The sequence below is a fragment of the Epinephelus fuscoguttatus genome, linkage group LG8, assembly GCF_011397635.1.
Source record: "Epinephelus fuscoguttatus linkage group LG8, E.fuscoguttatus.final_Chr_v1".
NCBI lineage: Eukaryota > Metazoa > Chordata > Actinopteri > Perciformes > Serranidae > Epinephelus > Epinephelus fuscoguttatus.
Window position 1 is genome coordinate 17895456 of NC_064759.1, and position 14330 is coordinate 17909785.

Sequence of the window (14330 nt, forward strand, 5' to 3'; positions counted from 1 at the left end):
AGTTGGGATGTGGAGTTAGTCTAACTTTTTGAATGCAATGACTGAAAAGTGATGGGACCCAAAAATGGGGCCTGAATACTCACAGATAATACTAGACAGCTGACTAGAGCCAGAAAACAACACTGAGCATACTCACCCATCCACCTACACTTGTATTACTATACCTGTGAGGACATGACACTACAATAACACTAACAGAGCTGATGTTGTTTTACATAAACCGAAACGTTATGAGTAATTTAGCAAGTTGGTGTTGCACCAGTTTATACAACGCTCATAAAGAATTTTTTTTTTTTTATTGACTGGCTGGTGTTTAAAGTAATAGTTCAACATTTTGGGAAATATGCTTGTTACTTAGAGACAGGTAGCTTAGATTAGCATAGAGACTGGACACAGGGCGAAAAGCCATCTTGGTTCTGTCAAACAGTAGCAAATCTGCCTGCCAGCACCTCTAAAGGTCACTAATTAACACATTATATCTCATTTGTTCAGTGGTTTTACACTGGGTTATGCAATGGACTAAGTCTTAGTGGGGAGCAGTGACTTGCTGGGGTCTCCATTGGCTTGGCAACTTCACAGTGATAACAAGACTGCAGGAAATGTCAGGTTATTCCCTTAAAATTGTACCTCAGGCATAGCTGTGGTGAGCAGTTAACAATTCAAAATCAATGCACAAAGTGTATTAAAGTGATGGTTATCATGGTAACAGCAGTTCACTGAGATAAGAGAGATTTCAGACCTAGAGTTGTCTTGGTTTGGTCTGAATCAGGGACTAATTTTGTTACAAAGCTTGCGAGAGAAAGCTGCTCTTGATTGGTCAGAATTTCCATGTTGGAAAAATCCAGGAAGTAAACCAAACGTTGAAGAAGAGTACACTTGCAAGATAAATGCGACACTTTCTAATGTCACAATGGAGGGACAACTACGCAGGTTGATTTTAGCGCTGCTCATTGTGGACTATATTGCTGCCATTGTTCATTTTAGTCAAACCATACAGTTTGAAAACAAGGCGCGGCTCCAACTAGAAAACAATGTGTTTATGCATTGGATGTGCTGAATGTGCATATTAAGGCAGTACAGGAGGAGGTGCACATTAATAATCCTCCAGGACTGTAACATGCTCGTGTTTAACCCAAACAATGTGTCATGTGACTGCAGTTGGTTCACATCCAGGTCGGAACATGTTCTCAACACAAATGAACTGCAGCAGAGTTCGTTTGAAACCAGACCAAGACCACCTCTTCAAGAAGGTCTCGGTCCGGTTGTTTTGGTGCGCACCCGAGTGCGATTGCTGTGTTCACACCTGCCCAAATGAACTCCACTTAGGGGGCAAAGGAACTTGAGTTTGCTTGAACTGAACCAAACAAGGCAGATGTGAAAGCACCCTTGGTTAAATCAACTGAAAATGGATGCAAATTTAAGCAGGTTCTCTTCCTCTCTTGCTTGTGATAGGTGACTGTAGTGGAAACTTGCCATGATGCTCTGAGGTGTCCTGACGAACAAAATGAAGGGCAAGGTGGAGGAAAGGTTCTTTGCCTTCACTTTGTCCATTATTTTCTTATAACAGGACACCTGATACCTTTCCACCAAAACCAATGTCATAGTAAACTGATGATTTAGGGGTTTTGTACAAAACAAGCAGTCAACTTTGGCTTTAGAAGTTTGTAAACGGAAAGTTATGATGAATAAAAGTACCTTCCTTTTTTTCCCCAGAAGTCCTAATTTAAAGTCCGTCCTCTCAACTACAGTAATACAAGTACAAGGACACAAACACATCAGCTCTTGTAAACACGAAAACAGTAACTTGTGTGTGCACACAGACATAAATACACACACAGTGACTTACAGTTCTGGACGAACGCCATACACATGTCAATAGGGTTAGCGATACAGACCTGACGTAAGCACAGGGTTTCCAGAGAGCAGCACTTTGAGAGAAAGAGAGTTTCTCAGTCCCATAGCATGGCAAAGCAACAACCACAACACAAACACCACTAAGAGCGTACACACACAAAAGCTAAGGTTACTAAATCCTACACACACACACACACACACACAGCACCCCGGCGAGTGGAAAACGGCGAAAAGGAAATAAAGCGAGAAATAAGAAGGCAGTCGGAAAGAAGAGGTGACCAAAAAGGAGACACAGTGAAGGAACAAAGAGAGGAAAGGAAGGAATAGAATAGAATAGATTCCTTTATTGTCCCCAAGGGGCCACAAAAAGTTGTAGTAGCATCCACAAAATATTGGACAGACATCATACAAAGGTGACAAGAGAAGAAGAATAACAATATACAATATCCACAGTGTTCGGTAGCAAGAGGGCAAATATACAAGATTACAGTACAGCAGAGGGAATTGTGTGTGTATGTGTGTGTATGTATGTGTGTAAACGTGTGATGGAGGGGCCAGGGCAAGAGGAGATGGATGGAGGGGGGGATTTCTAAGTTACAGGGTCTGTACAATAAAGAGTCCTGAGAGAAGGAGGGAGGAGAAGAGGAGGAGAAGGGAGAAGGCTCTACCTCTGTCGGCCGAGTTGTCAATTGCTGCAAGCGAGGAGAAGAGAAAGAAGAAAGGGTTTAGTTTGCAGATTATGGTGAGAAGCAAAAGAAACCTGGATTTGGCTGCACCAGCTAATCTTGAATCCACTTCTAAGGCTGCACAGGAAGACCCTCCTGAGCTCTTAGCAACTACTACAACTAAAGCCTAGTTCACATTACACGATTTTAACCGGGATTTTGACGTCGCAAAGGATCTTGAGAGCCACCTTGGGTCGGAGGTGAGTTGGCAGATAGTCTGCCACGACGAGTCCTCGTGTGTGAACAAGCCTACGAGCAAGTCGCCCCCTCGTCTGCGACTGGGACTGGATATCTGGCATGCTAGAAAACTGGAGAAGTCTGACACGACTGACAAAGAGCATCAGCCAATGAGAGGCGGGATACGTTCCACGTCAGCACGCAGGAGGACGGAAGAAATGTGAGGAGGACAAGCCGCAGGGTTGCCAGGTCCGCTAATTAACCGCGACTTTAGGCTTGTTTCTAAAGTGGAGTTGCTTATTTGGGCTTGCTCTCTAAACGTCGCCTTTCTCTATATATATATCCGTTGCTTCTTTTGGGCATGTTTCCATAGCCCTGGTTGCTTGTTTCTCTCCCAAGATCTGACAAGCAAGGCAACACTGACAAGCCGGCAAGCAACAACAACAATGGCGGCGTCCACAGGATCGCGGCGAGCGCGTTGTGTGTGGACCCAGGCCCTGGAGGCAGATCTGGTTCAACACTGGGAAGAACATCCATGCCTTCACAATGTGTTGTCTCCAAGTTTGGTGACGTCACCGCGTTATCTGGGGCTCTGTCGGCGAGGGCTCGGTGGAGAATCTAGTGGTGTGCACACACAGGTCGTAACGCAGTTGGCGAGACTCCCACTGACAGAAACACATGTCGCCAGGTACGAACACTCAAAAGATTACAATAGTCTCCGCGACACAAAATCGGGGTGAAAATCTTGTAATGTGACTGTAGGCTTAACTGGTTGCTAAGTAACATTAGTAGCGCTGTTAAGTCAAATGCAGTCAACTATGCAAACAGAAAGTCATTGTAGCATCACAAGCCGTAGCATAACTTTTCGGTGGCCGATGAATGAACGTTATAACTAGGCTGAGTTTGAACTTACAAAGAACTTTGTGCAGCTGAGTTCTAAAACAATTTCCAAAAAAAGTTCCTCTTGTTTCCAAAACAACTGGTTTCATTAAATATTTTCTTGTCTCATTTGGAAAGCACTACATCACAACCACACATCAAACGCCCACAGTGAAGAAAACATGAAGGGGAAGAAGGGAGATAACGAAGCATCATCGCTGCCGTCATCTCCTGACACTGACCTCTTTTGAGAGATACCAGGATGGTCTTGCTATCTGTTCCGTGGTCATTGGAGACCTCGCAGGTCACCCCGTTCTTCATGACCTCGGCAGTGGCTTGTAGGGTCACGGTGCTTACTGCCTTGTTACCTTCCACTGATACTGACTAGCAGGAGCGACAGATGGAGGGAAGAGAGAGATGGAGGAAAGACGACATGAATTTCAACACATTCCCTGACTTGTGTTTTAAATCTGTGGCATGTTTTCCTGCCTGGTTCTGATCATACTGCACACTGCAGTGATGCCTTATTCCAAATTTCTTCCCATGATTCTCTACATCAAGACTTGCTCTTAGAAACGGTCAGTGGTGCGAGCTCCAATATCTCTCCTCTTTGATCTAACACACATCACTATTTGCTTCTGAACTTATCACATCTTTCAGGATCATGAAAGTTTTATTTCATTTTTAACACTTTATTTTATGTCATATTATTATGAAGTTGTATTCCCCCTGTAAGTTTCTTTAAAGCTGTTTCATATGGGATTTTCTTTTCAACTATATCGCATCAATACGAAATATTAGAATGAAATATTACTTTCCAAAAGCCCCGGGAGCTGTTTCTCTCCCTCCTTTTTTTTCTACTGCTTTTGAAGTTTAACAACCAGCCTCCCAAGAAGAAGATCCTCAGATGTTACGAAAAATCCTGCCTCAAACTTTCCCGTTGACCCAAATGAAAATGCTGATAATGATAGCTCTGTTCATTTGGAAAACATCTTCACCTGTTTTTATAGTTTCACTTGTGCAGTCGCTTTCAAGAAAGTCGCAATTACATCTGTTTACTGAGAGATTCCATTAGATCAGGTAATACGTGCTGTGTTTTTATCTCTGCTTGTCTCAATTGTGTTTTCACATTGTACCTCTTTTCCTGAGGGCTTCCAGGTGAACTGAGGGGCAGGAGAGCCGTGGGCTGAGCACTTCAGAGTCACCATGTCTCCTTCCTTCCCCACCTCTCCAATGGCTGGAGCCTCGATCATAGGCTTTCCTGGAAAGGGTGGGAGAAAGTCAGTGAAGAGGGGAAACTTTTAAGCATAAACAACACAGCGAAAGATCAAACACACATGCACACACACTGTAAATCATATGAGGCTGGTTAAAATTGTAGCATAAGCTTCCCTGCTGTCTTAGAAATGTGAGTTAACTTAATGTAATATGAATAATTGGTCATCAAAGTCAGCTTGAGTTGTAAAAACATGAAACACACTGGGTTAAGTTCGCTCAATTTAAGAGTCTGAACATTTGTATAAGTATAATAAATTAATAAATAAATTACAAATGACCTTCTGATTGCTTCAGACAAAGGACTCGTCTCTGTACTTGTTTTATTAGATCTTAGTGCGGCGTTTGACACAATTGACCATCAAATTCTACTGCAGAGACTGGATCACTTAATTGGCTTAAAAGGTTCAGCACTAAGCTGGTTTAAATCTTATTTATCTGATCGTTTTCAATTTTTTGACGTTCGCAATGAACCATCCTTACGTACTAAAGTTTGTTTTGGAGTTCCGCAAGGTTCTGTGCTCGGACCAATCCTGTTTACTCTATATATGCTTCCTTTAGGTAACATCATTAGAAATCACTCTATAAATTTCCATTGTTATGCGGATTATACTCAGTTGTATTTATCAATGAAGCCAGAAGAAAGCAATCAATTAACTAAACTCCATAATTGCCTTAAAGACATAAAAACTTGGATGAGCACCAATTTCCTGATGTTAAATTCAGACAAAACTGAAGTTATTGTTCTTGGCCCCAAACAACTCAGAGACTCTTTATCTGATGACATAGTTTCTCTAGATGGCATTGCTCTGGCCCCTGCCACTACCGTAAGAAGAAACCTCGGAGTAATATTTGATCAAGATTTGTCTTTTAATTCTCATTTAAAGCAAACCTCACGGACTGCATTTTTTCATCTGCGTAATATTGCGAAAATTAGGCCTATCCTGACCCGAAAAGATGCAGAAAAATTGGTCCACGCTTTTGTTACCTCAAGGCTGGAGTATTGTAACTCTCTATTATCAGGTAGCTCTAGTAAGTCCTTAAAAACTCTCCAGCTAATTCAGAATGCAGCAGCACGTGTACTAACAGGAACTAATAAACGCGATCATATCTCTCCTGTTTTAGCTTCTCTGCACTGGCTCCCTGTAAAATCCAGAATTGAATTTAAAATCCTACTGTTAACTTATAAAGCTCTAAATGGTCAAGCTCCATCATATCTTAGAGAGCTCATAGTGCCATATTATCCCACCAGAACACTGCGCTCTGAGAACGCAGGGTTACTCGTGGTCCCTAAAGTCTCCAAAAGTAGATCAGGAGCCAGAGCCTTTAGCTATCAGGATCCTCTCCTGTGGAATCATCTTCCTGTTACAGTCCGGGAGGCAGACACCGTCTCCACATTTAAGACTAGACTTAAGACTTTCCTCTTTGATAAAGCTTATAGTTAGGGCTGGCTCAGGCTTGCCCTGTACCAGCCCTTAGTTAGGCTGACTTAGGCCTAGTCTGCCGGAGGACCCCTCTATAATACACCGGGCCCCTTCTCTCCTTCTCTCTCTCTCTCTCTCTCTCTCTCTCTCGTATCCTATTACTGCATCTAGCTAACCCGGCCATTCTGGATGTCACTAACTCGGCTTCTTTTCCGGAGCCTTTGTGCTCCACTGTCTCTCAGATTAACTCGTATCGCAGCGGTGCCTGGACAGCGTGACGTGTGTGGTTGTGCTGCTGCCGTGGTCCCGCCAGATGCCTCCTGCTGCTGCTGCCATCATTAGTCATTAGTCATACTTCTTCTGTTATTATACACATATGATTATTGTCACACATGTATACTGCCAGATATTAATACATACTTTCAACATATTGTACCGCAGTAACCAGAACTATAACTATAATATTATTACTTTCATTAATGTTGTTGTAAGCTACTGTCATTACCTGCATATCTCTCTCTCTCTCTCTCTCTCTCTCTCTCTCTCTCTCTCTCTGTGTCATATGGATTACTGTTAATTTATTATGCTGATCTGTTCTGTACGACATCTTTTGCACGTCTGTCCGTCCTGGAAGAGGGATCCCTCCTCAGTTGCTCTTCCTGAGGTTTCTACCCTTTTTTTTCCCCCGTTAAAGGGGTTTTTTTGGGGAGTTTTTCCTTATCCGCTGTGAGGGTCTTAAGGACAGAGGGATGTCATATGCTGTAAAGCCCTGTGAGGCAAATTGTGATTTGTGATATTGGGCTTTATAAATAAAATTGATTGATTGATTGATTGATATAAGCACATTTTTAAGGCTGCTCCCGGTACGCTTGATACATTCAATACTAATCGTTATTGTGGTTTAAATTGTTTCCATTGTTATGAAAAGAAACATATAGTTCCCATCAGGTCTGTTCTCTTAAAACTGCTAAATAAATAAATAAATAAATAAATAAATAAATAAATAAATAAAATAAAATAAAAAACTACATAAATTAAAAAATAAAAAAAAATACAAAAATTAAAAATTAAATTAAATTAAATTAAATTGAATTGAATTGAATTGAATCAAGTTAAAAAAAATTTTTTTAAACAAAAAAAAAAGGTCTCGAGAGTTTTAGCACTGAGTGCATGCTGGTAAATCTGCTAACAACTTAATTTAATGAGTCAAGATAACTTCATTCAAGTCATCATTTCAAGTCAACAGACACGTTGGCCTGAAAATAAAATTTAGTCATTTAAATTTGACCTTGAAATGACTGAAACTTGTATGTTTACATTTCGGACAAAAGATTAGTTGATTCCACTACACAGCTGCAAAATGTTTTGCAGTGCGCTAATGGTTTCATCCCATATTGACACTAAATTGTCGACAGAGTAGGGAGCCACACCTTCCCTCAGCTGCATCCAACTGTACAACTTCCTTCCTCTGACTGAAACAATAGCCAGCACTCCCTAACACTGTTGTTATGAAGGATTGATAGCAACCATTGTTATTATCCTGTGTGTGTGTGTGTGGTTGTGGCAGAGGCTGGGTAATTTGGAAAATAAACGATAACTGTTCTCACAATAAAGTGTGAGCTGCAATTTATTTTGCAGCCCCTGAGCAGAGGATCCCATACTTCCACAAGTTACTGCCAGCGGACGAGGCTTTGTGAATTTAGCGTTGGAAGCTGACTGAGTGTGTGACTGTGGAAAGATGTAATTGGAATCTTTACTTTAGTCTTGTCCAGACAGTTTAGTTGGTTTTCCTGAGGTGCTGCAGGCTGTGCATGTGCATGTGTCTGTGGGAGTGTGTTACCTTTGACAGTGAGGTTAACACTAGCCTCGGTCGTCAGTCCTGGCACAGATGGCACGGCTCCAACGCACATGTACTCTCCAGCTTGATCATAGGAAACACCCTTTAATGACAGCGTGCCGTCCTGTGACAGCACCTCAGAACCCTGGAAGAACACACACACAGAAATAAAACCAATTGGAGTCACGCCATCAGCCCTCCCAAAGTCTTTCCTTTAATTGTCTGTGTGTGAATATGAGAGCAGAACAGCATTGTTAATATCTAGTTTGGAGGCACGCAGCTATGCTGGGAAAGCAGAAGGAGAACCTTCACGCACACTGTTCCAAAGCGCAGTGATAACAGATCAAAGTCCATCCTCCATGATGAACCCGTCTCTTGCAATTCCTCTCAACTTCTTCTCATAGGAATCCTTCTTACTGAGAACAAACACGTTCTCTACTCAGAAAACCAGCAGTCGGTGAGTTTCTATCACACCCAGGAGACACAACAATAGATACACAGGATACAACAACCGGCTTGACACAGGAGGAACATTCTGCACATAACAAGTGGAGGAGAGGAGATGAATACCAAGATACAAAAAAAGCACCGCTGCTACAACCCTGATTTGTAGTTTTACGGTCAAACAAAACGTCTTTCCGTTGGTTTGTTTACTGTTGAAAATAAATTTAGAGCACGTATTTTGTTTACCAGAGACAAGACACCAGGAAGAGTGTTTTTCATTGCCATTAACTAACTTTAGGGGCTGTACACATTTTTGTGCCCTCAAATTTATTGTTTTTTAACGTAGACGTGGAGCAGCCGCGCTCAAACGCCAGAGCAACGTTGTCTTGGCGCGCACATGTTCTTGAGTGCCTATTTTTCAGGGCACATCAGCTGTGCCCTGGAATAAACTGAGTTCAAATATTGGAATACAGTAGCGCACACCACATGTCATGTGATGAGGACCAACCAATCACAGCCGACACATACCTTTCCTTTCATCTGTAAATATCAGTCTACGGTAAATATGGAGAAGTTGATCATTTTAGTGCAGGACTGCCAGAGCTTCCCATCTGTCCCAGCGACAATAGGCCTACACACAAACAGCACCTGGAAGAACATCACCTCTACACTCTCAGGTAAATAGGCTACGCTAAGGTGCTTGTTAAGGTTGCTTGGCAACCTCAGACACAACCTGCCAGGATATGTTTGGATATCAGTGGGCAAAACCTATGATTTCATTTCCAAAAAAGGTTGGGGCGGAGTTCTAACTCATTCGCCTTGTCCTTGCCGTACCTGCCCCCTTGTTAGTGGTCCAATCCAATGTGAAGGACACTGCTGCTCAAAAAATCGTGTTTCACTGAGAAACACTCACAGTGCAGAAGCTAAAGACGCTCTAACATCTGTTTAACAGGGACTTTAATCGTGTACAGTATGTGTTGGTGTTCACACCAAGTGAAACAAACATCACTGTCAGCTCTCCAGTTGCTGCGATTGGACACAACACAATGCTGCTTATGTAGCAGGGTCACAACTGTCTTTAAAGGGAGCGATGCATCTGATCCAAAGGCTCCAGTGTTGCATGGCAGCTGTACACTAAGTAACCGTATGTTTCACATCATGAAATTTAATCTAGTCCAATGAAGAAAGGTAGGGTTGTTAAAAACTTGAAGTTGAACCAAAATGACCAAAATTGGAGCCTGGTGAAGGACTGAATTCTTGTTCAACATCCAGCCAGTGCTGTTAACACGTAAGAATGATAGGTTTGCATTTTAAACATAGTTTTCAAGGAATGCTTGGAAATAATTCTGTGGACCAACTCTATTCTTAGAAGTACACCACTTTTCCATGAGTGACGGGAGAAGGGAAGGAAGGTTGAGAAAGAAATGAAGCACACCTTTTTCCACTGGACAGTGTGCGAGGTTGAGGCCTTGGTCTTGCACTGCCACTCCACGTTGTCTCCGAGCATGACGACTTGAGGTTGGGCAGGGGTCACGCTCACCGGGTCGATGTCTGACAAAGACAAAGAAAAGCAACTGAGAAAGAGAGAGGGGGGAAGACGCATGAAACCTGAGGCCTTCTATACAATCCAAGAAGTGCCACTTGAGATCAGAATGCTTCACGTCGCTTAAACAACCATGTAATAAGGCTTTTAAAACAACTGTGCTAAGCAGAATATCTATGTTTTTTTTTAAGTACAAAGCTAATGTACTTACTCTGAAGTTAAGCCCATTTCGGAGCCCGTGTTAAGCCTATTCCATGCTATTTCTAGGCTATCTCCACTTAATGTGTGTGATAAGATCAAATTAGGGAGTGTAGTTGGGATAACATTAAAGTAACAGATGAACTGTGAAAAATTGAATTGGATATCGGCCCCCTGAAAGGATTCCATTAAAGCTCATTCCATTCTGAGCCTTTTAATTCTATGATTTACTGATGAAACGAGGGGCTTACTGCAGGGACGAAACCGCACAAACAAGGAGGTAAATTATTCTTTATGTGTGTTTACTTGATGCCACAGTTGTTTGTGTGTGTTTGGCTCACTCACAGTTGACATTGAGGGTGATGGTTCCAGTCAGGTCAGCGTCCAGGTTATCGAAATCTATAGCTGTGCACTTGTACAAACCACTGTCTGTGCGCTTGACAGATTTCAGCGTCAGGAGCCCTTCCTGACCAGTGATGTCTTTCCCCTGAAGGTGGAAGAACAGTGCCGAGTGAGAGAGTAACAAAGATTAGCATATTTTTATATGAAAGACTTTCATTCTCAGACAAACAAATGAAATGCGCACATACGTCTTTACTGAAGTCAAACTCAGGCTGAGGGTTTCCATCAGTCTCACACTTCATGTTAACAACATCGCCCTCTTTGACCGGATCAGTGTTGAGTAGGGAAAAGGTCGCTTTCTCAGAGGGATCTAGACGGATAGGAACAGACATGGAACAGGTGAAAATTCCTCCTTTGGATACATTTACACTGTGATACAGTATGTCATCAATCAGAGATGTGTGCAGCATTCCAGAAGGAATGTTTTACTTTCCCAGTACCTCCTCTTTCCTTGCCTCATTCTTCTTCGCCTGAATATTAAATTCCACTACAGTGTTTCACAGCAGGAAAGATATGCAACCAACAAAGATAACACATTGTTTACAATGTTTGGTTTAGTCTTGCCTGAATCAAAAATCTGTTAATTGACTCCAGAATGTACAGACCTCAGCTGCCAGGCTTTTAACCAGAACCAATGGACATGATCACATCACTCCAGTTTCAGCCTCTTTACACTGGCTCCCAGTATGTTCTAGAATAGATTTTAAGGTTTTACTGATTACTTTGAAGGCTCCTCATGGTCTCTCTTCCAGCTTTATCTCTGACTTCTTAGTGCCATACACGCCAGAACGTACTTTAAGGTCCTCAGGCAGCAAAGGTCTTTTGTCTGTTCCAGAGGCTTGGCTGAAAACTAAAGCGGATGTAGCATTTGCTGTCAGGGCCCTGAAGCTCTGGAACAATCTGCCCAAGGAAATCAGGTTGCCCGAGTCAGTGATCTCTTTTAAGTCCCTTCTTAAAACATACTTTTATCGGAGAGCCTTTCTTGATTTTACTTGAGTTTTACATTCATTAAGACTGTCTTTATTTCCTCAGTTTTTATATAGAGAAGTGTTTTTATCAGTTCCTTTATAAAATTGTTGTTTTCATGTCTTGTCTGATATGTAAAGCATTTTGTAACACTATTCTGTAAAGCGCTTTGTAAATGAAGATTATTACTAGTTTCAAAGGGCATTTGATTTTCTTAAAAAAGTCACATAAGGATAGAAGACAGAGAGACTACAAAATAATGCATCTATATTTTTGTCCAAACTAAACTAATCTCAACAACTATTGGATGGGTTGCCATAAAACTTTGTACAGACATGTATGATCGTCAAAGGGTGTACCCTAATCACTCTGGTGATCCAATTACTCTTCCTCTAGTGCCAATTTTAATCATTGACTTTTTATATAGGACCATCTTTATGTCTAAAGTATAACCTGTCCAACGCAAGCGGCAACCTCCAAGGCTGGAAAATAAAGCCGACAAAGAATTGTCAAAAACTGCAGTTTCTCTGATGGCCACTTGAGGCTGGCTCCAAGAGCGAGTCAATCCCCACAGGCACCCATGTTAAAACTTTACAGCAGAAATATGCATGTTTACAACTTTGTACAAAAAACAATTTTGGTCTCTGTAGCTAATTTCAACATTCAACATTGAGCTACAAAAATCATAAAGGTGGTGTTCTTTTGTGAAAATTATCCTGCTGGACAAAATCCAGTGGAAAAATCCCTTTTGCTTTTGTGGAGGGAACCATGGCAACGCTAACTTCCCCATCGGCTCACACAAAACTTCTTCCCTGCAGCACTCTTATCCAGTGCTTTTATTTATGACTAAATAATTGCAAAATAAATCATTCCTTCAGGCTCGGTTGTACTTTGTCATTATTGCTAATTACCGAATGCTAGCAGGTTGATACACAAAATTAAGATGATGGACATGGTAAACACTGCAGCTAGCATGGCTGTTGACTCTTATTATTATCATATAGAACAAAGGCAAGACAAGTGTGTACATTTTCATGGCATGGACTAATAAACTGTATTATGCAATTACTATATTGTGCATTGCTCTTTTTATATACCAACACAATCATAGCTCATGTACCCATAAACAAAAAACTTCTACTGGAGTCTTTGTAAGTAATTATAAACCCCAAGAAGGCATTCAGCTTTTAGTTATCTGTCCCTTTATCTCTTCAATCCCACATCTGCATTGTCTTAATCACCCCTGTCTGGTGTAGCAGAGGTGCAGCAAACTGGTCTGATAAGAAACTGTCCCTTGATATCAAAGCAGCTAGCTGAAGCAGAGCTAAAACAAGTTTAGAGGTCCTCTGACATGGTGCTGTCTAATCACTGCCATCTGAGGCAAAAGTTTGAAATTTGGGGAAATTCGCTTCTTGTGGAGAGAAACTGAACTCTCAAGTTTGTCCAGCAAATGTAAGGCTAAAGCCGGCAGCCGGGCTGTTTAGCTTAGCATAAAGACTGGAAATGGGGGCTAACTCTCGCCCCTCCACTCACAGTTGAGTTCGATGGTGATGGTGTCGGACATCTTCTGTTTGATCTCGTCTCCTGGCATGCTGTACTCCACGACACAATGGAACACAGAGTCCTTGTCTGCCTTGGTGGGCTGCATGTACAGGATGCTCTTTGCAGTGAAGAGACCGGAGGCCTCCTTCACCATAGAGGGAACCATGTGGGGGCCTGACAGAGACAAGAGACAGAAGACACACAGATCATCCTCTGCTTTGTGAAACATGTGATATTAGACTATATATTTGCTCATTCTAATAAAGAGTCGGAGGATACATACTCTCGTTCTTATCCTTGACCTCAGCAAGGGGCTGGTCATCTTTGTACCAGATGATTCTTGGCTGGGGATGTCCGTTCATCGTCACACAGGTACCAATCTGATACACATGGGACAAAAGTATATTGACTGTAAATGTGTGTCTTCAGTGTTCATATGAAATCAGAAACTCACTGACAGGATGAAATGATAGAAATTGTGTACACACCTCAGAGCTGGTAGTCCCTCCCACAGAAATGGCCTGACTACGTGGTTTCGTGAGTTCTGGCTTCTCAGGAGCAACTGACACAGAAAAAGGTAGGGGATGTGTCATTATTATATCATTATGATTCACTAGAAGGAAAATCCTTTCACGCAGAGCCAAACACACACTTTCCACTTCCATACATGCAGTCCAACCCACATGCCTGCTGACCTTGTTAATTAAGTTGAGCAGTAAATATCCTGCTTCACATTATTCCAGTGTGACCCGGTTCACAGAAGCTGATATGGGTCAAATAACAAAAAAAACCCCACTCCCCCTCTCTTTGGCTCACACAAGCACAGGTGTGAGTGTTCCCTCTTGTTTCTCTGCTTTATTCCCTAGCTCACTTGTTCACATGCAAGGTCATCTTATCACTGCCTGCAGCTGTTGACGGCTTATAAAAATAAACAGTGGATGGGTATTCCGCTCTCTGTCTGTCTCGCTCAATTCTTTGTGTACCGTTCTTTTCATTCCACAGCTCCCAAAACTGCTGAAGCATTCCTATAGCCATTACTTTTCAGCAGGCATACGTACTCACAG

At 42.0% G+C, this 14330-nt stretch overlaps 2 protein-coding genes across 3 annotated transcripts in view; one reads left to right on the forward strand and one right to left on the reverse strand.

The window, feature by feature from the left end:
- Positions 1-14330, forward strand: part of LOC125892915 (trypsinogen-like protein 3) — a 60452-nt gene that overhangs the window by 41372 nt on the left and 4750 nt on the right. The gene's annotated exons all lie outside the window — the stretch shown is intronic.
- The window catches only part of bcam (basal cell adhesion molecule (Lutheran blood group)), a 67833-nt gene that overhangs the window by 7831 nt on the left and 45672 nt on the right, over positions 1-14330 (reverse strand). Inside the window, exons 4-13 of one of the 2 annotated variants that reach the window (XM_049583240.1) lie at positions 13755-13828; positions 13550-13646; positions 13258-13440; positions 10947-11068; positions 10702-10843; positions 10051-10166; positions 8175-8316; positions 4772-4896; positions 3878-4019; positions 2523-2546 (exon numbers count right to left, since the gene is read on the reverse strand). In XM_049583240.1, the coding sequence (XP_049439197.1) occupies positions 2523-2546; positions 3878-4019; positions 4772-4896; positions 8175-8316; positions 10051-10166; positions 10702-10843; positions 10947-11068; positions 13258-13440; positions 13550-13646; positions 13755-13828 (1167 nt within the window). The remainder of the gene's footprint in view (positions 1-2522; positions 2547-3877; positions 4020-4771; positions 4897-8174; positions 8317-10050; positions 10167-10701; positions 10844-10946; positions 11069-13257; positions 13441-13549; positions 13647-13754; positions 13829-14330) is intronic. The other variant, XM_049583241.1, reaches the window with a different exon arrangement.